The sequence below is a fragment of the Protomyctophum parallelum genome (genome assembly GCF_964188405.1).
Source record: "Protomyctophum parallelum genome assembly, chromosome: 19".
NCBI lineage: Eukaryota > Metazoa > Chordata > Actinopteri > Myctophiformes > Myctophidae > Protomyctophum > Protomyctophum parallelum.
In genome coordinates this window covers 15158232-15183649 of record NC_139717.1, presented here as the reverse complement: position 1 = coordinate 15183649, position 25418 = coordinate 15158232, and the positions used below count along the sequence as shown (strand labels likewise).

Here is a 25418-nt window from a genome sequence, read left to right as displayed (position 1 = left end):
TCATACAAGCACGCATTTCACACAAATGCTGAAACAAAGTCTGTGGCCGAATTCCGTTCAGTGCAATGATTCAGATGTTGGCAGTCTTCTTCCTTTGCCTTGCCTGGCACTATCCTTGAGTGGTGAGGGAACCTGCACGCTCTCTCTCACTCTGTGAACATGAGCCTCGTGTATCAAGGTTGGAGAAACCAATCCCATCCATTCTCCGTCACCGTGACAGAAAAGAAAGAAGAGCCAGTGAGCCGGAGTGAACGAGACAGCGTGAAGAGCATCAGTCACCCCAAGCGGGATCAAACATGAATGAATATGAGAAGCCCCCCAGCATGAATGTATGATGAATAGTGTATAGATTCCTGTATATGTATGTGCCAGAGTTGATTAACCCCTGAGACCTGAGGCCGCTTCTAAAAACAAATTGCTTCTAAATCAGTTTTCTGAAAAGCCTATGTTTCTGTGTCAGTGGTGCTCAACTTCTTTTCATGTCAAGGACCCCCAGGATTATCTATATTTGGCCACGGACCCCCATCTGAAAATATGTTGTTCCAGGGACCCCCCAAGAAGCAAAGATTTAAAAACGTTCGCTCTGAAAGAACACATATTCAAAAGATTTGTGCCACATTTTCACGATCTTTCTAAAATAGCAGCTCTTCAAAAATAGCAGATCTACAAGCACTCAGTGCCACGCTACAAGCTTGTAGATCTGCTATTTTTCAATAGCTATAAGTATAACATAATGCTTAAAACACCAAAAGGGGTTTCCGTCCTGAATGTTAACAAACACTAGCACATTTATCAAGGAAAGGAAAGTGAAGTAGGGTTGACCAGGGAATGGAATGGAAATGTCAGAAATGTTGGATGAAAATGATGATGTTCCTAAAAAAAACTACAAACACTGCATCATAGCTGTATGGCAAATCAGATGTGTAGGACTTCTGATTTGAGACGGGGAAAAGTACTCGGCATGATTGACACCCATAACATGCATGTCCCTTTGTCTGTCTGTCTGTCTGCCAGGTTCCATGTGTGTCCCTGTCCAATGAGGGCCCGTGGACTGTCTGTCTGGACCCCAAATACAGCCTGATACACAACATGGACAGCAAGCACTGCAGGGTCTACTCACTGGGGTGAGTTCACTCGCACGCACTCACGCACGCACGCTCCCTCCACCACACACAAGCATCAGGCAGAACCCGATCCCTAATTTATCTCGCTCTCCCGTTCTCGAGTGGCAAGTAATCTGGACTCCGCTCCGTCAAATCAACTCAGGTTACCATGGCCACTTGACCTCCTTAAGATTGGATGGGTGCTGATCTGTCTCAGTCGGCCGACATCTCCAGCTCTGGGACGGATCCACACCAGGCCCCGCTGCTTTGCCAAAGTATAGCGGGGGGGGGGGGGGGGGGGCTTCCGTACACAGGGCCAAATGGGATTAGGCAGTTGGAGACAGTGGGCCCATTAATGTGACTGCGCTGAGAGACAGCACAGGTGAGCTGGCTGGCTTGATGGCATGGGACCGTGGGAGCGAGGGCAGGGGTCGAGTAGAGAGAGAGAGGGGCTATAGGGATTGTTGCCGTTCTTGGCACTCTGCCACTCAGAGCAGGGGTAAGAGGTTAATTGAAGAGGTCAAACGAAAAATGGATCTGATTTCCTCTGGCTGAGTGATGGGAGGATAGACACATATGCACATAAGCGTGCAGCAGACACGCACATGCCCGCACATATTGAATGCAAAAATAATTTGTGGATGCATACAGGTGTGCCCATGTATTTCTTATGCCAGCACAAAGGAGGACCTTATGACTCATCACATGATTAATGCAAACAGATTAATGCACGACCTGAATGCAGCATGGTTGAAATATGACTCAGGAATCAGATTTTTCAAGCCAATAAAATTATTCATTTGCATTTTTGTGCCATGGGGCTGATCGCTAAGATCATAAAAATTAATTAAATAGACTCGTATAAGCGACCGCAGACTCTGACTTCTGAAATAACAGTTGGCTAATCTGGAAAAACAAAGCAAGCATCTAAAAATAAATTCCATACCAAACAAGACATGCCATAATGGCACAACGTGACTGACTGCAATCACATTTCACTGAAAAAGCGAAGAAATATGTGTCCCTTCTTTTCCTAGATTCCTGGTTCGCACACTCGTGCACACAAGCACACTCGCACGCACACACGACAAGATTAAGTTGTTTGACGAAACTCCTCAAGGGCCTGCATGCTTCCTGAGTTTGACTAAAACCAGCAGTGCCGATAAAGGTCTTGTCCATTTTTCATTAAATACGTTAATACGTTAAATACGTAAAATAATTCCACCGTGCAGAACACTGCAGGCCTAGTGAACCACAGAGAAGCCCTAGTAGTGTCCACGGCTCAGAGAGGAAGCCCAATCTGTCCCTTGGCCAGAAGGGGATCGACCCCCTTGTGGATGAGCGGTTGATGTTTGGTTTCACGTTCCCCGGGTTAGAATCCAGGCGGCTATGGGGAGGAGTATTCAAATCAAGGTAGTTACGCACAGCCAGATGTTGGTGAAACTTATATACTGTACACCAAATACAAACACGTGCACACACACACACACACGTATGCCAAGTATGTTCTCCTTGGGAGAGTTCTGCCATGTGTTACAGGACAGCAATCACAGGCCACTGCTCCACAATAGGCCGGGGTTAAGCGGAAATATCAACGGCATTAAGCCATATAGTGCGCCCCCACACACACACACACACACACACACACACACACACACACACACACACACACACACACACACACACACACACACACACACACACACACACACACACACACACACACACACACACACACACACACACACACACACACACACACACACACACACACACACACACACACACACACACACCAAAGAATGTGTGGTATGTGTATATGTGTGCATGCCACGTGCGTGTGCATGATATGTACTTTGATATGTCTCATTTGCATGCTGTTTAATGAGCCGTGCGTGGTCCTGCCCAGGCAGGAAGGAGCAGATGTTTTCTGATTGGACTGTCATGTGGGGGGGGGGGGGGGGGGGGGGGGGGGGGGGGGGGGGCACACAGTGTGTTTTTCCACATGAGAGGACCAGCAACTCGCTTATCTCTCTCTCTCTCTCTCTCTCTTGATGCTTTTTGTTCCCAGCGTCCTATACATAATGCATATCGCTGTATTAGCTAGCGGCCCTTTGAGAGCCGCAAGGTCAGCCTGATGGAGGGGAAAGGAACCTGTTGGAATAACGCGCTACTGTCTGTCCTACTGGGGAAACACCCCCCCCCCCCCCTGAATAACGTGTTCCTTCCACGCGCTACGTCCTACTGGGGGAAACTCCCCCCCTGAATAACGTGTTCACTCCACGCGCGACATCCTACTGGGGGGAAACTCCCCCCCTGAATAACGTGTTCACTCCACGCGCTACGTCCTACTGGGGGAAACTCCCCCCTGAATAACGTGTTCACTCCACGCGCTACGTCCTACTGGGGGAAACCCCCCCTGAATAACGTGTTCCTTCCACACGCTACGTCCTACTGGGGGAAACCCCCCCCCCTGAATAACGTGTTCCCTCGACGCGCTACGTCCTACTGGGGGAAACCCCCCCCCCTGAATAACGTGTTCCTTCCACGCGCTACGTCCTACTGGGGGAAACCCCCCCCCCTGAATAACGTGTTCCTTCCACGCGCTACGTCCTACTGGGGGAAACCCCCCCCCTGAATAACGTGTTCCTTCCACGCGCTACGTCCTACTGGGGGAAACCCCCCCCCCTGAATAACGTGTTCCTTCCACGCGCTACGTCCTACTGGGGGAAACTCGCCCCTGAATAACGTGTTCACTCCACGCGCTACGTCCTACTGGGGGAAACTCCCCCCCTGAATAACGTGTTCCCTCCACGCGCTACATCCTACTGGGGGAAACTCCCCCCCCCTGTCAGGTGATAAGAAGCGCCCAGGATTAGAGTTCAGGCAATTGGCACCGGGAGAGAAATGGGTTATAAAATCGTGGGATTACAATTTAGAAAAACAAATAATAAAGCTGCAAGGGTCAATTTGGTTCAATTTGTACACTCTCAGTTGGCCACTTGAACCCCAGCCTCAGCCATCCTATTATGGCATTTCTTAGATTTGTTTGTTTGCTTGTTTGTTTTAAAATTACTACTTTTGAAATATATATTCAGGGCTTGACATTAAGGCTTGTCCTGTTGTCCGGGACAAGTAATAAATCTTTCCATACAAGTAAGTAAGTAAGTAAGTAAGTAAGTAAGTAAGTAAAGTTACAATTACAGTCACAAAGTGCTTTAACAACAATACAATTAAAACAAGTCAATAGTCAATAAAAACAAGTCAAGAACTAAATCACTAATAAAGTAAGACAAAATAGAAAATGTAGAGTAAAAATAAAGCAATCAACATTTAACCAGGCCGGCTATGGAAAGGCCTGTTTAAAAAGGTGAGTTTTCAACAGTCCTTTGAAAATGTCCACAGAATCCACAGTTCTTAGGTGGCGTGGGAGCTCATTCCATAGCCTCAGGGAAAAACCTGCAAAGGCTCGATCGCCTTTGGTTATTCAATTTGTCTGAGGAACAACCAGCAAAGCCTGTGATGTGGAGCTCAGTGACCTGCTGGGCACATACGGCTGGAGCAGGTCAGAGAGATAAGGAGGTGCCTGGCCATGGAGGGCTCGGTGTGTAATGACTAGAATCTTAAAATGTATTCTGTAATTAACTGGGAGCCAGTGTAGGGAGGCGAGGACGGGTGTTATATGACAGGATCTCCTGGACCTGGTCTGCAACCTATAGCAGCTGTATTCTGAACCAGTTGTAGGCGATCTAATGCGGTTTTAGACAGACAGGTAAACAGAGAATTACAATAATCAAGACGTGATGACACAAATGCATGGATAATAGTTTCTAACTCCGGGTGTGAAACAACTGATTTTAGTTTGGCAATGTTACGAAGGTGAAAAAAGCAGGTGCGCGATACAGAATTAACGTGTTTGTCTAAAAGCATGGACTGATCTAAAATAAGGCCAAGGTTTCTGGGGTTGGTGCATAAGTGCATTCGAATTTTACTTTCTTTTTTCTGTGACACTCCTAGCAGCCAACAATATTGTAATCACCTTTTCAATATTGGTAATAGCCCTAGAATGTCTATGATCTTATTTCATGTATTTCAAATATGTAGCCATAGATCGGTCCTATCCGCACATGGTTAACAGACTGACAACAACGGCATTTAAACTCACCCAATAATAATGCTAAAACTTGGAGTAAGATATTGTCGTCTAGTTTCATATCCATTTGAAGGCTCTGGCAGAAAACGTGTGTTAAGTAAAATATCGCCACATTTCCACGACGAAAAGATGGACAGGAAATATGAAAACTTACTTTGGGAACAGTCAATGTTTTGTAAGCACAAACATATGAGGCACACAATTGACAGGTGTGTTGCGATTGGGGCGGGGTAATTGATTACACCACCTAATTTGTGTCCGCCATACATCTGTGCTTCCTCAAGGAAGTTTTGATATGTTCAGTCCTGCATTCCATTCCAGGCCCCTCGCCAGAGAGAATGTTGTCCGTGTGCAGCTCGTGGAAAAGTGATCTCCTATTTAGTATTTTAATAAATACAATGTTGTTTGATGTATTGTCTTGTGACTGTATTTTATGTATTGTAACCTCAGCTACGTTGAAAATGAGGGCTTGCCCTCAACTGTATTCCGAGTATAAATAAAGGTGAGAAAGAAAGAAAGAAAATAAATACTGTTTTCTGCCAGGACCTTCAATCTAATATGAAACTAGTCCCCAAAACAACTCCAAGTCTTAGGAATTAATTATTGGGTGAGTGCACACGCAGTGCTACAAGTTTAAATGCCGACGAGGTCAGTCTGCCAACCGTGCTCGGATAGGACCGATCTATGGCTCGGTACAGGTATTTGAAACACATGAAATGTATGTAAGATCACAGTCATTCTAGGGATATTAACTTGTAAACTGAGAATCTTCATCTAATATTCAAACATGTATTCACCAAAACCAACTTACGGGGGACCGTTTAAAACAAAGATGGCTTGCTGTGTTTCGCTACTAACAGAAATGTGCATGCACTGGGGGTGAAGGGCTGCCAATGTAGGCTCCCTTTGTTGTTTTTCTTGTTTTTTCTCCACCGCTTTTCAGAAGTTAGACTGGGCCAGCTCTAAATAGACTGGGCCACGGCCCGAGGGGCACAATGGAGAATACGGCCCTCTGGTGCTCGGTGCTCCGGACAAGTGACGTTTGTGACAAGTGAATGGGAAATTTTCTTGTCCAAAGAACAAGTGACTCAAAAATGTCAAAAATGTCAAGCCCTGTTGAAAAATTGGTGCGTGACCCACTGTTTGGGAACCAGTGGTTTAAGTGGTGCAGCCTTTGTGTGCGGGCTGACTCCAGCCTCAATCTGCATCACTTATCTTAAAGGAGAATTCCATGCTAGAAGGCTTTCTTACCTTTCTTTGTAGTTGTTACGTCCCCACCAAAGAGGTCCAGGTGTTTTTTTGTGCAAAGACTTTCCATCGAAATAAGTAGTAAAGTGTGCCGCTTGGGATATTATTTACATTATGAAGAGAGGCTATATACAAAAAATATATAATTTTGAGCGATGGAAATAAGTGAATTAGCACAACACCCCATAGCCCCATTCAATTCAATGCAATTCATTGAGGGCTTATGGTAGGGGAAATAGCCAATAAGGAGCTTTTGCACAAAATTACACCTGGACCTCTTTGGTGGGGAGGTAACAACGACAAAGAAAGGTAAGAAAGCCTTTTAGTATGGAATTCTCCTTTAAGTGATGTAGAACAAAAAGGAACTGCTCAGAGACTTCACAGGAGCGCCGTATGACTCACCGCAATGCACCGCACACCCCTCTGTGCCCCCACTGTCAAATTTAGAAATGGTTATTTGGTTTAAAACGTGTGTTGCAGGCATCACCGCATTTCATCGGTCATCACAGTACTGCATGCAGTGTATAATAACCACATGAACCCCATCTGGCCATGTCTTTTTGTCAAAAACGACCCCACATGCACTGTGAGGTTGTACATAGCCTATTCTGTCCCATTTGTCACACAGTGAAGTGTAGGAGGTGGTACAGTGAACAATGAAGTATGAGTGGCAACAGCAGTGTGTCAAGGACAGGGGGAGGGAGGGAGGAGGGAGCACAATAGGAGAAGAGAAGAGCTCTTAGAGAAGAGAAGAGAAGAGAAGAGAAGAGAAGAGAAGAGAAGAGAAGAGAAGAGAAGAGAAGAGAAGAGAAGAGAAGAGAAGAGAAGAGAAGAGAAGAGAAGAGAAGAGAAGAGAAGAGAAGAGAAGAGAAGAGAAGAGAAGAGAAGAGAGCCGTGGAGAAAAGCTGAAAAGGGCTCTCTGGTACAACGACTCGCAAAACATAAACAGGAAAAGGATTAAGTGCGGGTTGAGAATGGAAGAAAGCTGAGCAGTGGGTCAGACACCTGCCACCCAGTGTTTGTTAAACCATCTTGAAGGTCTCAAGATCGAGGCTGGCTGGGTGTTGACACAACAGTTCACAGAAAGGGCAGGCCTATTCAGAAAACCCATGAGCCCTAAGAAGCTGTAGGATAAAATAGCCTCCCTGTGGCCCCATTACGCACATGCACACACTGTTGTGCACACGCATAAACACACACACACACACACACAGTTTCTGACAATAGTGAGACCTTCATAAGTCTTACCTCTAGCTCTCTTTAGTACACACACACACACACACACACACACACACACACACACACACACACACACACACACACACACAGACAGGGCTTTTCATAATACCCCCCCCTCCTCAGCTGGAGACTGGGGATCCATCAAATGTCTCTCTTGTTGAAATATTTAGCATGGTAAAAAAAAAAGACATCTTGTTGCGTCTCAATCGTTGCTCACGTCAGCTCATTTCTTGGAGCCCACTAGTGGGATGCATTTAGGGCCCTGGGTGGCTCATCTCTGTGATGTGGTACTGTGAAATTCACTGCCTCCGCCGCAATTATGGAATGCAGCCACTACGCAAACAAGACACTGGGGACGTGGAATGGAGAGATTCTTAACTGAAAGAGGAAAGGGTGGTGAGGAGAGCTATTAGAGAGAGAGAGAGAGGTTGGGTAAAGTGTGTACTTTATATAACGGAGGTAAAGACGACCACAAAAAGTGGGATAATAGTAGGAGAGCGAAACATGAGCCTTTGTCAGCCATGAAAATATTTCAGTCCATAGCAGCGACAAGAAACCATTTTATTTCCACGGCAGAAACCGATTCTGTCATGATAAGTGTTCACTGCGCTATGGGCAATTTTCAGAACCATGTGCTTCAAGGCATGCTCACAAAGTAGCTGTACAAAATGCACACAGCAGCAGCATGCCTGTCAGTCCATAATATCTCTCTGCATCAGGTTGTAAATTGTCACTTTAATAATAAGACTTGTCATTTAAATCAATGGTTTTCAAAGTGAGGTTGAGGTGGTTTCCTAGGGGTCCACAGGAAAAATGTGTTAATAATGGCTAAATCACTTTAATCCCTTCGGGCATTTAGAAAAAGCCGATCAACAAGCTCACAACACATGACGAGTTGTGAGCTTGTAGGTCTTCTATTTTCAGAAGATCACACTTGTGTGAAGTGGGCGCCACATGGCGTCTTACGTCGTCATTATTGGCTGGAACATGATATAATTTACGTTTACGACTTCATTAGTGCTCTAAACAAAAGTTAAAGTCCATAGACTTGGCTCGCTCTAAAGTGCTCTCTAAAATACTCTATACAAACATTGTAATATCCTCAAAATCCATAGACTTGACTGCCATCTGCTTTTTTTCTTCTTTTTTTTGTAATGTTAAATATTAATTTGGGGGTCCTTGACATGAAAGAGTTTGAGAACCGCCGATTGAAATGCACTTATCCTTTTATACCTCCCTAAGTTGTAAATGAAATCCATTCACTCACCCCCTGTGTCCTTCCTTCCAATCCACGCCGAAACCCCTCTCACCTCGCCCGTGCTGTGCTGTGTGTTTTGCAGGTTGGGCGTGGACGACCGGTCCCTGGAGCGTTCCCTGGCGGGGGCCGGATGCGAGGTACACTGTTTCGACCCCAGTCTGAAGCAAGCCCACCAGCAGCAGGCCAACATGTGGCTCCATCGGCTCTCTGTGGACTGGAGGGACCCCAACCCTGCCCTGGCCGCCCAGCGCCAGCAGCAGCACGCCACCACCAAGAAACTGGCCACCATCCTCAATGACTTTGGCCACAGACAGGTAGAGGTCATGGGGGGGGGGGGGGACACGGAGGGTAAAAGAGAGGATTATGGGTAGGGAAGGATAGGTAGGTACAGACAGACACACCCATATGCGAACATAGTATGTTGTTCATATTATGAACAACATACTACATCTGGATATCATAACTGGCATCTGTATCTAAACAGAAAACATGTACTTCCTACAATGCCTTGTTGTGTTTCATGTAAAGCATTTTTGGTGTTATTGGTGCTATTTAGTAAACGTGGCTTGCCTTACAGCACGGTTTCCCAATTGGAACCCAATGGTCACGGAGCATCTTTTATGGGTCCCTTTATTTTATGGTTCCTACATTTTGTTTGAATCAATATTTCAAAACATTAAAAAAATATCAGAAAAAAAAGCTAAGAAAATCATGAATAACTAAATTCAATGATTTCTTCAGTAGTTTCATGAAGAAATCAAAGAAAAAAGAAATTCCATAAATTATAAAACAAATGTTTAAGAAGTAATGAAAAATAGTCGATCTACAAGCTCACAACGTGTTAGGTATGAAAGTCTAGGTGAACCCAAATGCAGACTCAAACACAGAGGCAAGTTCAAAGTTAAAAAACACAAAGATTTATTACCAGCCCAGAGCACAACAAAAATACAAAAATGCAAAAGCAGGCAAAACTTGAGGCCTAGGCGTAGGCTGCTACTGAAGAGGCAAAGTCCAGGACAAGAGCACAGCAAGTTACTTGAGGATCTGACAAAAACTGAAGTGCAGAGCAGAGCTTAAATAGGGCTCCACCCGATTACTAAAGGGCTGCAGCTGAGGAGCCGCACTCCCTGTCTACAGTCTCCCAATCACAACAGACTTAGAGATTAGGAAGATGTAGATGGCACTGGCATGTGAGCCAATGTAACACAACACGAGTGCAGTAGCCTACTTTCATCCGACGGATCATTGGTCCGAACGACAACCTACCTCCTCCCTCACCCTAACCCTAACCTCCCCCGGGGCAGACACCTAAACCTAACCGCAACCCTCTCCCGACCCGCAGCGCACCTCAGAGCATTGCCCCGTCGGGCCTATGAGTTGTCGGACAAAAGGATGCCCCCCACACAACACCCGCGAAGCGACGCAATAGGATGAAGTCATCACTGCTACATAAGGCACATTCATATCATGTAACATAGTGGAGTATCCCAACTGCAAGTTTTTTCCACTGTACAGCTGCCTTCTTCAGCAGCTCATCTCTGCACAAAGGACAATACATCATACCAGCGTGTGACACTCTGCCATTTATGCTAAAGAAAGCCCCATGAGACATGATGAAAGTTATTTTCTTTCCATGCATAGTACATTATAGTACAGTACATTTACTCAAGTACTGTACTCAAGTACAATTTTCAGGTATTTGTACTTTACTTATTATATATAGTATTTCCAATTTCCAATACTACTCTACTCCTACATCTCAGAGCCAAAATGTATACTTATACTCCAATACATTTATTTGAAAACTTTAGTTACTAGTTACTTTGGAGATTTAACATTTGACTCGAAAACATACATTAACCACTTCAACCCGATAAACATTTCGGCCATTTGAAATTAGCCAATCTACAAGCTTGTATATAGTCTATTTTCAAAAGATTTTGTACACATTTTGAACTTGTCAAATGGGACATTCTGCAGTATGAGTTCTTTTACTTTTAGTACTTTAAGTACATTTTGATGCCGATACTTTTGTACTTTTACTTGAGTACATTGTTAATACGGGACTTCTACTTTGTAACGGATGCACATCTACATTGCAGTATTTATCCTTTAACTTAGGTAAAACATTTGAGTACGTTTTCCACCACTGATAACCACCTTTAAAACAATCACATGCTGCAATAAGAGCCCTCTTTTCCTTCCAACACTTCACCATCCATTCATCCACCGTCTCATTTCTAGCTCCAGGTGAGAAGATAGTGATAGTGAAGCTTTTGTTCCTTGTAGACATTATCATGTTGAGGATTGCTTCCACAACCCCCCCCCCCCCCCCCTGGGAATGTGTTTCACCTCATCAGATGTTGATCTGCATACGAGATCAATCACACACACATGCCAACAAACACCCTGACACATGCACAGTACTAATGAGCAGTTATGGATCAAGTGGACATGTCTGTGTCCACTTGAACAGGGACGGCGAATTCAAGGTCAGATGAGATTCTGTGAAGCTTAAGCTCTGTCTGTCTAGACTCAAGAACAAACGGTTTGTTACACCACAGACTCTCTCGTATCCATCATTATGCTGGGCTGTGACGTTGGTATAGGGTATAAAGTTTGGCAGGATGTTCATCTCGTTCAACTCATATCTCACCAACTGCACCACGCCCCTTTCGTCTCTCATTCGCCAACAACGCTCACTCATCCGCTTCGATGGCGGCTGTTTGGATTTGGCCCCGGCCTTAAGAACGACAGAGATTAATGTCAGTGTTTTAGCACACCGTTGCACACAGTCACACGGAACATCAATCTGCTGGAGAAGGATTAATCGAAACACATTTATTTTCACTTTTTGACGCAAGACTCATTTTCATGACTAAGCGCAATTTAGTCATAGATTTTCCCTCTACGCAAGCAAGAGTTTTTAATCAGTGCAAATTTCAATCAGCCTCGTGAGCAGATTGCCCATGAGAGACATGTTGATGCCTTCACGCCATTAGCAAGACCACACTCAGAGGCTTCAGTTCGTTCACTTCTCCTCTCCTGGTTGCTCATGTAGTACAAACTACTTAAGAGTTGGTCTGCAATGCATGTCATCAGAGAGATATGTATGACAAGAGTGAAGCGTAGCTGTCGGGTGAAAATGTCCAAATTCCAAAACCATAGTTATATATAAACTAGAGGGCTGACAGCCCCACCGCCACTATTCATTTCAACGGAAGCTGCTCATTGGTGTTTGAAGGACCCGGAAGGATGCTCTACTTCTTCATCTTCTTTTATTTTCTTTGGCGGAAGTGCTAACTCGCCTGAGCGCGTCGTCTACTTCCGCATTTGCCAACCAGCTCAATGTTAAAGCCCAGCTGCACGGGGTTTCATTGTCATGAATCCACGGGTCCGCCTTCAGTCCCTCCTCTTACCACTAGGGCCAAGCGCCTCAACGTTGGAGAGCCTCACTGGGGCCTTGGTCTGAATCGATTCATGAACGAGCACTCTGTTAAACCCCAGCTGCGCGCTCTTTTGCGCCATTTATAGTCTGGTTTTAGACGGCCATTTAGTCGTATATTAGACGTGTAATCCACTGGCTCCCGGTCGCTGCCCGCACAGAATACAAAACAACCAAAGGTATGGCTCCCCCATATCTTGCAAGTATGATCGAACCCTACAAACCCTCCCGCGCACTCAGATCAGCCAACGCCAACTTTTTTGGGCTTCCGGTGTGCTGCTCAGCGGCTGCACTGCGACCCAGCGTGCCTTGTATGCCTTAATGTTTAATGTTTGTCCGTGTGCCTACGTAATGTCAGTCGTTATGTGTATAAGGATGTGGAAGATAAGGGCCTTAGAAATCGCTCTGCTAATTCTGTGGATTATACACTCCTGTGGAAGATGCCTGTCAGTCGAACTTCAGACTCAACAATTCGACAACACAAACAACTGGCGTGGGGCGGCGCCCAGACTCGCCTGTGTGTACAGCCGAGATGTGCTGCTGTCACTACGGCCGCAGCCTCGCACAACGGACAACAACAACCACGTCTGTTTGTCAGTGTTGAACAACATCCCCGAGGTGTTGATCCGACACAGAAGGAAAAGGAAACGAGGAAGAAAGGGCGGTATACGGAATCGACTACGGAGGAGATTCAAGCGCCCCCCGCTCCCCTCTATCGTTCTGGCCAACGTGCGGTCCTTACACCACAAAATCGGCACGATACGGACATATGCAAGGTACTGTAACGATTTTCGTGAGGCATCACTGTTTTGTTTCACTGAAAGCTGGTTAAAGCCATCCAAACCAGACTCACTGTATGAAGTCCCCGGATTCACTCTGGTGCGCCTAGACAGAGGTGGAGGAGGCGGATACGGCGGTGTATGCGTGTACATTAATGATCTCTGGTGTCGATCCTACTCAATAAAAGTGAGGATATGCGACGATCCCAATGTAGAGATCCTGGGCATGACGTTAAGACCTTTCTACCTACCCCGCGAATTTGGATGCGTTCTGCTGTTTGTTGTTTATGTGCCCCCAAAAGGGCCAGGAAGAGCTGCACAAGCAGCAAAGACCATTGCTGACTGTGTGCATGAGCTCCAACTGCAGTACCCGGACGCACCAGCAGTCGTGCTTGGAGACTTAAACCAGTGTTATCTGGACACTGTGCTGCCGGGATTTGAACAATACGTCAAGGATGCGACAAGGAAAAATAATATTTTGGACAAGTGCTATGTGAACATTCCGAATGCATATGTAGCCAAGATTGGGCCACCGATAGAGACCTCTGACCACAATGTTGTGTGCATGACCCCAGTCTATAAATCCAAATTAAAAAGAGGGAAGCCAGAGAAGAAGGTAGTCAGGACATGGACAGATGACAACAAGGAACAACTTGCAGCATGCCTGGACTGGACTGATTGGGACACGTTCAGAGATGGTTCATTAGATGAAATCACCACAGTTACAAACGATTATATTAATTTTTGTGTACAGCTGGTTGTTCCCACAAAGGAGATAAAAATCTATCCAAACAACAAATCATATGTGACAAAAGATATAAAAAATGTAATAAATGAAAGGAAAACAGCTTTCATAAACAAAGATTTTGGTGCACTTAAATTGGCAGATAAAAAGTTAAAAACGAAAATGAGGCAGGCAAAATTGGCACATAGACAGCGTCTGGAGGATGCGTTTAATGCCAACGATCACAAAAAGGCATGGGATACTATGAAATCTATGACAGGAATGTCAACCTCAACGAAACCTATTGTGACCGAAAATGAACTTGTCTTTTCCAATGACCTAAACACCTTTTTCGCCAGATTTGAATCATTGGACAATTCCTCAAAGTGCACTGAAATACTGAAGGCTGTAACACCTGCCCCCTCAGACAGAATTACCATCTCTGAAGAGGATGTAAGGAAAGTGTTTCAGTGTACTAACACAAGGAAAGCTAATGGGCCAGATGAATGCAGTGCTTTTCTCCTCAAACACTTTGCATCTGAGCTGGCTCCAGTGTGGCAACCAATATTCCAAACCTCTGTAGACACACACACAATTCCCCTGTCTTGGAAAACCTCACACATAAAACCACTACCCAAAATCCAATGTCCAAAAGAACATAAGGATTACAGACCCATAGCTCTCACTTCAGTGATTATGAAATCACTTGAAAGAATACTGTTACAACATCTTGTCAGTATAACCAAAGACAAATTCGACCCCAGTCAGTTTGCCTACAAAAAGGGTTGCGGTACAGAGGATGCGGTTGTCACACTGGTCCACTTAATTACAAAACACCTAGATAAGTCAAATAAGAATCATGCGAGAGTGCTATTCTTAGACTTTTCTTCAGCTTTCAACACAATACAGTCGGATATACTAGTGTCAAAAATGGTACAGTTGGAACTGAATCCATACTTAATTCACTGGTATGCTTCTTTTCTTACTAACAGAGTACAGAGGGTGAAAGTGAACACAACCCTCTCATCAGCATTAACTACTAATGTTGGTGCTCCCCAGGGTTGTGTGAGCTCAGCTGTACTCTTCACCCTTTATACTGACAGCTGTCGTATTGAGGAATGCCTGTCTGAATGTCGCACTGACACACCAGACCAATACATTCTAAAATACTCAGATGATACAGTTTTGATTTCTCTCCTAGATAGTTCCAGTGATCCTGGACTGCACCAACACAGAGTAAACTAGAACTGCACTCTGTCGAGTGCATACTTGCTTGTTGCACACTAGTAGGCCATAAATGGCCAACTAGTGCGCAAGCAGAGCGCGCAAGTCCTTTCGACCGCTGTAAACTGTCAAATCTCAGTATCTCTGTGAAGGAACGTTTGAAATGATTAATGTTTAGATGTAACTATTTGCTACCTACTTTATACATATAAACATCTAGTATTATTAAGTATGATTCAAGTTTCTATCTATATAAGAAATACAGTTTTATCGTTAGATATATTCTGGATCCCTTTTTAGTTTTTCTAGTCATACACATACACACCACGTACTCTGGTCCCAGCAGATCAGGCACAATTTGCTATTTTATTTTTTACTGATTATGTATATAGTATACGTATGACTAGCTCTAAATGATGACGTAAGAAATATATATAGTATATAGGCATATACTATATATGTATACATATATACTCTATACTCTATACTGTATAAAGTGTGTAGTTGTAAGTTGATTAGCGGTATACTGTGGTTACTTTGCGCCAAAAACCGTGACAGCTGTTCCGCCATTTGAGGCTTACGCAGAAAAACATCAAATCTGTGCCTGTGTTGCTGGACCAATGATGACGAAATGACCATATTTCTTACGTCATCATTTAGAGCTAGTCATACATATACACACCACGTACTCTGGTCCCAGCAGATCAGGCACAATTTGCTATTTTATTTTTTACTGATTATGTATATAGTATACGTATGACTAGCTCTAAATGATGACGTAAGAAATATATATAGTATATATATATAGTATATAGGCATATACTATATATGTATACATATATACTCTATACTGTATAAAGTGTGTAGTTGTAAGTTGATTAGCGGTATACTGTGGTTACTTTGCGCCAAAAACCGTGACAGCTGTTCCGCCATTTGAGGCTTACGCAGAAAAACATCAAATCTGTGCCTGTGTTGCTGGACCAATGATGACGAAATGACCATATTTCTTACGTCATCATTTAGAGCTAGTCATACATATACACACCACGTACTTTGGTCCCAGCAGATCAGGCACAATTTGCTATTTTATTTTTTACTGATTATGTATATAGTATAGGCCTACGTATGACTAGCTCTAAATGATGACGTAAGAAATATATATAGTATATATATATAGTATATAGGCATATACTATATATGTATACATATATACTCTATACTCTATACTGTATAAAGTGTGTAGTTGTAAGTTGATTAGCGGTATACTGTGGTTACTTTGCGCCAAAAACCGTGACAGCTGTTCCGCTATTTGAGGCTTACGCAGAAAAACATCAAATCTGTGCCTGTGTTGCTGGACCAATGATGACGAAATGACCATATTTCTTACGTCATCATTTAGAGCTAGTCATACACATACACACCACGTACTCTGGTCCCAGCAGATCAGGCACAATTTGCTATTTTATTTTTTACTGATTATGTATATAGTATACGTATGACTAGCTCTAAATGATGACGTAAGAAATATATATAGTATATATATAGTATATAGGCATATACTATATATGTATACATATATACTCTATACTCTATACTGTATAAAGTGTGTAGTTGTAAGTTGATTAGCGGTATTCTGTGGTTACTTTGCGCCAAAAACCGTGACAGCTGTTCCGCCATTTGAGGCTTACGCAGAAAAACATCAAATCTGTGCCTGTGTTGCTGGACCAATGATGACGAAATGACCATATTTCTTACGTCATCATTTAGAGCTAGTCATACACATACACACCACGTACTCTGGTCCCAGCAGATCAGGCACAATTTGCTATTTTATTTTTTACTGATTATGTATATAGTATACGTATGACTAGCTCTAAATGATGACGTAAGAAATATATATAGTATATATATAGTATATAGGCATATACTATATATGTATACATATATACTCTATACTCTATACTGTATAAAGTGTGTAGTTGTAAGTTGATTAGCGGTATTCTGTGGTTACTTTGCGCCAAAAACCGTGACAGCTGTTCCGCCATTTGAGGCTTACGCAGAAAAACATCAAATCTGTGCCTGTTTTGCTGGACCAATGATGACGAAATGACCATATTTCTTACGTCATCATTTAGAGCTAGTCATACACATACACACCACATACTCTGGTCCCAGCAGATCAGGCACAATTTGCTATTTTATTTTTTACTGATTATGTATATAGTATACGTATGACTAGCTCTAAATGATGACGTAAGAAATATATATAGTATATATATAGTATATAGGCATATACTATATATGTATACATATATACTCTATACTGTATAAAGTGTGTAGTTGTAAGTTGATTAGCGGTATTCTGTGGTTACTTTGCGCCAAAAACCGTGACAGCTGTTCCGCCATTTGAGGCTTACGCAGAAAAACATCAAATCTGTGCCTGTTTTGCTGGACCAATGATGACGAAATGACCATATTTCTTACGTCATCATTTAGAGCTAGTCATACACATACACACCACGTACTCTGGTCCCAGCAGATCAGGCACAATTTGCTATTTTATTTTTTAGTGATTATGTATATAGTATACGTATGACTAGCTCTACATGATGACGTAAGAAATACGGTCATTTCGTCATCATTGGTCCAGCAATACAGGCACAGATTTGATGTTTTTCTGCGTAAGCCTCGAATGGCGGAACAGCTGTCACGACGAAGGAGACCGGGCGAACCGATTACTTGCGCGCTCTGCTTGCGCAAGTAATAAGGTGGTTGAATGGAGTGATAACAACGCTCTCATCATTAACACAAAAAAGACAGAAGAGATTGTTTTTGGTACACCACCAGAGATACACAGATCCCCCATTACTATTCATGGTGAACCGATCAACCAGGTATGTTCGTACAAATACCTAGGAGTAGTAATAGACCATCTTTTGTCATGGAAAGATCATATTGATTCAGTGTGTAAGAAAACAAAGCAAAGAATCTACTTCCTTCGCCGTCTAAGATCCTTCGGTGCTAGTAGACGGATTCTTCTTTTGTTTTTCACTTTTTCACTGTCTGCAGCCCTAAAGTCACAACTGCTGCAACAACTGAACATTTGTTCAAAGATTGTTGGACAACAACTTCAGAAACTTTATACATCCACATATGATAACAGCATCCTAAGGTTAGCAAGGAATATCACCTCTAATACTAAGCATGTGTTGTATGGAGAATATAGGTTGCTACCTTCAGGAAGGAGATATGGTGTACCAGCATACAATAAGGTCAGACTAAAGAGGTCCTTTGTCTACCAATCGACCTTGAGGCTTAATCAGGAGATGTAGTAGCCACAGGATAATCTAAGCGGTGGATATTGCTCATGTCTTTATGTATGTAAATTGTCCTGTTTGTGTTTTGTTATGTGTTTCTGCATACTTGGCTGCTGTGTCGCAAGACAAATTTCAGTGTGAACTGACAATAAAGTACTATATCATATCATATCATACAGACTCATAGCATGTTATGTAGACAGCACTATAATTGCATTGTATGTAGTCATAGCACGTCATAGTACATATGTATAGCATAGTAGTATAGATGTATAGTTTACATGTATAGTTTCATTATATAGATATTCCACTGTTACTTTCTTAGCTTACGTTTGTAATGTTTTATGTGATGTATTCCCATGCTTTTTTGTTCTTGCTTAATGTAAATCGCTCTGGATTAAGAGCGTCTGCTAAATGCCTAAATTGTAAATTGTAAATTGAGGCTGTGTCTGTGTGTTTGTGTGTGTCTGTGTGAGTCCCCACAGGCCCGCACACACATTTTGTCACCTCACCTGTTTGAAATGCAGAGCGATGCACACGTATCCATAATGAGCTTTTAATGAGGGTACACAGTGTGCTAGAAGAGCAAGCACCCTGCTTTTCTGTTGTGGTAAACTACCCATGAACTGATGAGTCCACACAAAAGGTTGAGACATTATTACTGGCACGTTAAACAACCTAGAAATGAGTCACACACAGTGTTTATTTAACTCGGGGTGTAAAAAGAGGTCCATTTTGGATCCGCTTTTGCACCCTCAGAGCAGGGGGTCATCATTATGTCTGTACACGGACAAATGTGTCCGTGGCAGACAAGAGGTCTTGTCCAATGTCCATAGATGGAATTTGGTTCCATTTGAACACTGAGTTACAGACCTGCTATGGTCATTCAGGACTACTCTGTGTGTTTATCGGAATATTATTGTCCACTCATTTGTATGTGCGTGGCAAAAAAAAAAAAAGACAAAAATGTCCACCACAAGCCTGAGAGGTGTGACAAGTGATGACCTGAGAGGTGTTTGTGTGTGTGTGTGTGTGTGTGTGTGTGGGTGGGTGGGTGGGGGGTTGTTAAAAAGTTAGTCTATATTCTGATAGTAATCATTGATACAAAGTGTTCAAACATCTCCCTCCAATTCCTTAGTAAACAGAAAATACATTTTTCAGGTCACAATATCAATTTGATCCAATCAGGAGAGAGAAACCCCAAAAGACAATTTATCGGCTTTGAGTTTTATAATGTTCCTGTTCCAGTATTGTCTGTCCATTCTTTTGTTTCCTCACATCCAATTTCACTTGTTTATCCTGCATCATTTATGAATTCTCTCTCGCCAGATTGCGTCGTCTCCACAAGCTAAGGCCTGTCACCATGACCTTTTCAGCAAGCAATCACATCTCAGTTACAGATAGGAATACTGGACAGTGAATCAAATCAATCATGACAACAGCACTGACAAATGCAGTCGATAACGGAGTAAATTCCTCTGTGTTAATTTTCCACTTGTAAAATTAAATTACAGCTACACTGAGGGCCAAAATTCTGCGCATCTTAATTGCCAGGTCTTATGTCTTAACTTAAGACCTGGAGGTGTGGCCAATGCAGTTTGGCTATGTTGAGGACAGTAAAATGCGCCATGCGCCAAATCTAGGAACAAACCTTTAAAGGGATCGTGACAAACACGTTTTTGTAATATTTCGTTTTTCTTTTTTAGGTTTTACCAACAGCACAAGGTGCTACTGCTACCAGTCAGAATACTACTTGTAACCAATTAGCTCACTTTTAAACTGAGACAAACAAATTACTTACAGGAACTCCACAAATGCCACTACAGGCACGGCACAGACAGCAGTGGGGTCAAAACTCCACCTGTTGGTGGCGCTATAACAGGCCAATGTGAAAAGGGTGGGATATATTCCTCAGCATGGTAGGAACGTCTGTGAAAGATTTCACGTAAATTGCATGCTGCATTCATGATTTGAGGCTTTTTGTTCAAAACGGGCCAATCCTGCAAATTTTAAAAGCCAATTAGCCAATCAGGATGGAATATGTAATATCGGACAGATCTGTCTTGAGCACATGACTATAGAGCGTCGCAGTTACGCCGCGGACAAAGCCAACTCGGATCGTGACAAATCATGACAATGAACACAATGTTTTGGGCCGATCAAATAATTTATAAGAAGAAAAACAAAACAAATAGTGTTGTCTCCTGCCTTTATTTTCTTCTTTCTAATGATTTGATTGGCCCAAAATATTGTGTTCATTGTCATGATTTGTCACGATCCGAGTTGGCTTTGTCCGCGGCGTAACCGTCTTTAAATAAATAGGCTACTTAAAGAAAATCCTATGGTCAGAATGCATTGCATTTCATTTCCTGGGCCACTCGCCGTTCTGAAAGGGGGAGGGACTGCGACGCTCTATAGAGATACTGTGTAACGATTTGCAGGATTTTTGGACAAAATATGGAGGAAGAAATGTGTTTTACAAATGTCGGCCTCCTGGTGGCGCTATAACAGGCCGTTCTGGAAAATTTGGGGCAGAGGTTCATGTTGGCATACAGGGAGTGTGTGTGCAAAGTTTGGCATCGAGTGCAAAACACTCTCTTCAGCTTGGTGGAGACAACAAACTCTTGGCAAGGTCCCTACTAATGTGGAGCAACGGATTCCAATTTATTAGAAGCAAATGCTAATTGCTATAAGATTAGTCCACCATAAAATAAACTAATTTCAGGCCAATTAAAAAGGCTGTGTCAAAACATTCATTGAGAGCTAACTTCTCAAATCAACAAATATGTTGTTTGTTGTTTATAGTAGCCTCGACAACGTTTTCTGCAAGAGTGGCTCCAAATGAATTCATTAAACTGGCGAAGTAGTTTTCCCTAATCTCCAGACTGCCTTATAGCAATAATTACCGTGGATGTTTCATCAGAGGACACATTGAGCAAAGAGCAGTGTTGATTTTTTTGACAGCAAATTTTGATTTAGTCAGTCTTTTGAATAAAATTTAATTTAAGTTTGTTTTACTCATATTTTAGACATCTAAATGTTTTAGTTTTAGTCTAGTTTTAGACGACTTAACATCATATGACACATCATTCGACAGTAAGATGCATTTTGGCAGACCTTGATGGTGTCATATAGCCTGAGTGCAACACCCGAGCGCAACCAAACATAAAATTATCTCTTTCCTTCTAGTCCCTCCATAACATTTTAGTGTAGTTTGTATTTGTTGATGACATTTTGTTGATGTAAATTTTGTCTTAGTCATCATGGCCACATTTAAATGTCTATTTCTTTATTTAGTTTGTCAGTGAAAAAAGTATTATTTCTACGAATGCCACCCCCAATATATCACAAACGACTTCCACTTTACCGACATAACATGTCTAACCTTATAGTAACTATTAAAGTACTCCACCATAGTGACATATGGTTAAGCATAGATGCTGGTATTTGCTACACTGGGAGAATTGATATTGTGGTGACATAGGATAGGAGTCGTACTTTCCCCAAAACAGCAGACTACATCTGCTACATCTGTTTGACTGAAAGATGGTGCTTTTTCATGGTCCAAAATTATTTAAAAAGTGTATAACACCCATAAACAACCTAAAAAAATAACAGAACACCATCCTTGTTGGCTCATATGGCCAGTGGTGGATGAAGTATTCACATTTTTTACTTAAGTAAAAGTACCAATACTGCAATATAGAAGTACTCTGTTATTAAAGTCAGTTCAAAATGTACTGTAAAATGTGTAGTAAAAGTAGAAAAGTATTGACATCAAAATGTACTTAAAGTGCAAAAAGTTAAAGTACTCACTATGCATTGTGTCCCGTTTCAAGGTTTCAAATGTATATTGGCTATTTTCAAAGGGAGCGTACCTATGTTCCCCAGGTTCTATGTTCCCCACCATGCAAAAAATGTTCTTTGTTCCCCACTTAGAATAAACCTAAACCTAAACCAGAAACCTAACCTAGTAATTTTAGTAATTCTAGTAAGACTTAGCAACTTAGTCTTACTTTTAGTAGCAAATTCTGATTTAAGCTCAGTCTTTGAACAATCCATTGAACTTTAGGCCTGCCTAGGCTACTTAAACTATCTAGTCTTAGCCAACAAAAAAATAACAATGGCATAAAATAAACTAAAACATAATTGCTCAGACTCTTCAACAAAGATGACAAAAACAAACTTTCTTTGTTCTGTACTTATACATACAATTGTATGTATACTTACAATTGTATGTATAAGCCTAACAGGAGCGAGGGATGAGCAGGACAGAAAGGACATCATTTGGTCTACTCTAGTTCTTTCGGGAGTGCTTTTTATCAGAGTTTATGAGACTTGTTCAGCTCCACTAATGAGTGGTGGGTTTTCTGTAGGCTGTGTAGCGTCACTGAAGACATGAGATGCAGTGGAATCTTTTAGTGCCTTCTTCGTTGCCAGGTTGGAGAGGCTACGGAGCCTTGTGTTGAAACGGAGCCAGATAATGTTCTACATTTAGCACAAAGACAGCACTGCTTCCAATTAATTCCCAGGCCCCTAAAGAACTGTGCAATGCAAACATCTTAAGCGTTTAACGTGGAGCAGTAAACAATATCCAGAGATTATTTTTGGCAAAATCTTATACTCGGCTAAATATATCCACCTTCCAGCCTGCCATCACCACTGAAATGGGCTGTTGGAAATTGAGCCAGCGGAGAGGAAATGCTAAATAATTCATTGGCGTAATTACTTTGTTATAATAATTGTTGAACCCGGAGGAATAAATACATGCACAATGATGTGCATAATAAACACACAAAGGTCACAGAGTCATGGTCTTAAGGACCCCAATCCTCGGGGTGTGCATTCAACTCTGACCATGAATAATCATGAGTCACTTCAATAGAACATGACTCCAGGATGGTACTGATGTTTATATCATAAAATGTTTGCTCTGCTCCAGTGTTAATTGTGTCTACTAAAGACTAAGATTTTGATATTTAGTCGACTAAGACTAGACTCAGACTAAACAATTTCAGATGACAAAAATAGGACTAAAACTAAATGGTGTTACTCAGTCAAAAGACTAAATCAGAACTTGCTGCCAAAATAAACACTGTTCTGCTCAGCCCTAGAACGCCCTACCACAGCATTGTCAGTCCTGTTTCTCAACCCATTACCAGTCTCACTAACAATAATAGCGATGTAAAGTTTCTAGGAGTGCATTTTTCTTACAAAGCCACACACACACACACACACATTACAATGCAGTGTTCAGCTATAAATAAATAAACAAACTTTTTTTCTTTTGTCTTTCCACGTCAGGTGGACGTATTGAAGGCAGACATGGAGAGTGCAGAGTGGAAGATTCTGGAGAACCTACTTTTAGAAGGCGTGTTGGACTCGGTGGGTCAGCTGCTCCTCGAGGTGCACCTCCACTGGGCCGGCTTCGAGGTGGCGGGCGACGAGCCGTCCGTGGTGCGCTACTGGTTCAGCCTCCTCCGGGAGCTGGAGCGCGCCAACTTCCGCCTGTTCTGCTCTCACAGCGACCCGGCCAAGCCCCGCCTCTTCCTGCATAAGAACGTACTCAACGCCAGCAGCGTCTACACCTTGGGCTGGGTGAACACACAGTGGAAGCCCTGATGGATGCACCGCTTACAGCTCAGACTAACTTGGCGTGCTTTGTGCTGGCACCTGGCAATGAATCATGAGCATGTGTTAAGTGCGACATTTCAGCAAAGCTCAGTTCCCCGACTCTCTCTCTTTCGGTCTGTAATGACTATGGAGAGGGGCAGAGTTCCTCCATCCAAAGTGTTTATGTGCTGCTCATAGCGGCCATGTTGCTGGCTAGGGCTCAGCCATATCTGTCATCGTGGACTTATCTAGGGTTGGCCCACAGCCTGGCTGGACTGCCCAAACACGTGTCCTCCAGCCGGCATGTGGACTGATAACCCCCCTTACTAGCCAAATTAATTCAGCTCAATGCCTCTTTCTACAGGAAAGGGCACATGTAAACGGGTAGCAAAATAATAGCACATGGTTACCTGGGATAATACAATCTGTGGCCCGAACCTGGTCCAACAGACAGATGAGGAATACAGACAGACCCACACCTCCACTTTTAAAGTGCCAATCTAGAATACAGAGACATAGCTGTTATGTGAAGCATACCATGCCACAGTACTGCATCATTCATGATTGATGTACAAAAAGCATTTGTAGATGCGTAAAGGTATTCTAATTGTAAGAAAACAGGGTATTGGAATACATGTGTGTGAGAGTGAGAATGCTCGAGACAGAAAGAGATGAGAAGCAATTAGTTCTGAACGTTATAGCTTCTGGCATTATAATAGAAAATGTCAATCCTGTACCCACATGGACTCGTAATTTCACCATTATATCTCACCCATTTCTCTTCCGATACTCAATCACTCCTTCATTATCTGTGCCCACTCAAACAAACGTTGTCACTGAAATTCATTAGAGAATTCCCGCACAGGGCAGACAACTTTAATCCACTTTCAATCTTTGAATTATTCAAATTCTGTTTTACTGCAGTTGAAAAGAGCAGAGGAAGAGAATTTACAGACTTTCCCCGTAGAAAGCCACAGCATAATAAACCTTCTACAGCCACCATGGACAAAACAGAAGAAACCGCCAAAAGAAGACATTTGACAGTTTGACAGGCAACATGTACAAAACGTTTATTTCCATAAAAGGGACAGTCAAAAATGATGTTACAAATGAAGAATGTATTGTTTTTGCCCAGGATCAAAAAATAAAAATCATACAACACATTTCTGACATTGCAGATTAAAACAATGAACGTGAATAGGTAAATGAGGAATGAGCTGGCGAGTTAAAAACACCTCCAGCAGTGCAGGGGACTTTCAAAGCTGTATATGTTTTATCTTTACATACAGATGGCTGTGTTAACGGGGTATAAAAA

At 42.6% G+C, this 25418-nt stretch overlaps 1 protein-coding gene across 1 annotated transcript in view; it reads left to right on the top strand.

Annotated features, from left to right (window-relative positions):
* The window catches only part of mettl24 (methyltransferase like 24), a 49705-nt gene extending 25592 nt beyond the window's left edge, over window positions 1-24113 (top strand). The window contains exons 3-5 of the mRNA XM_083790309.1: window positions 1015-1124; window positions 9084-9315; window positions 23795-24113. Of these exons, the coding sequence (XP_083646435.1) occupies window positions 1015-1124; window positions 9084-9315; window positions 23795-24112 (660 nt within the window). The 3' untranslated portion in view covers window position 24113. The remainder of the gene's footprint in view (window positions 1-1014; window positions 1125-9083; window positions 9316-23794) is intronic.
* Window positions 24114-25418: the final 1305 nt, after the last annotated feature.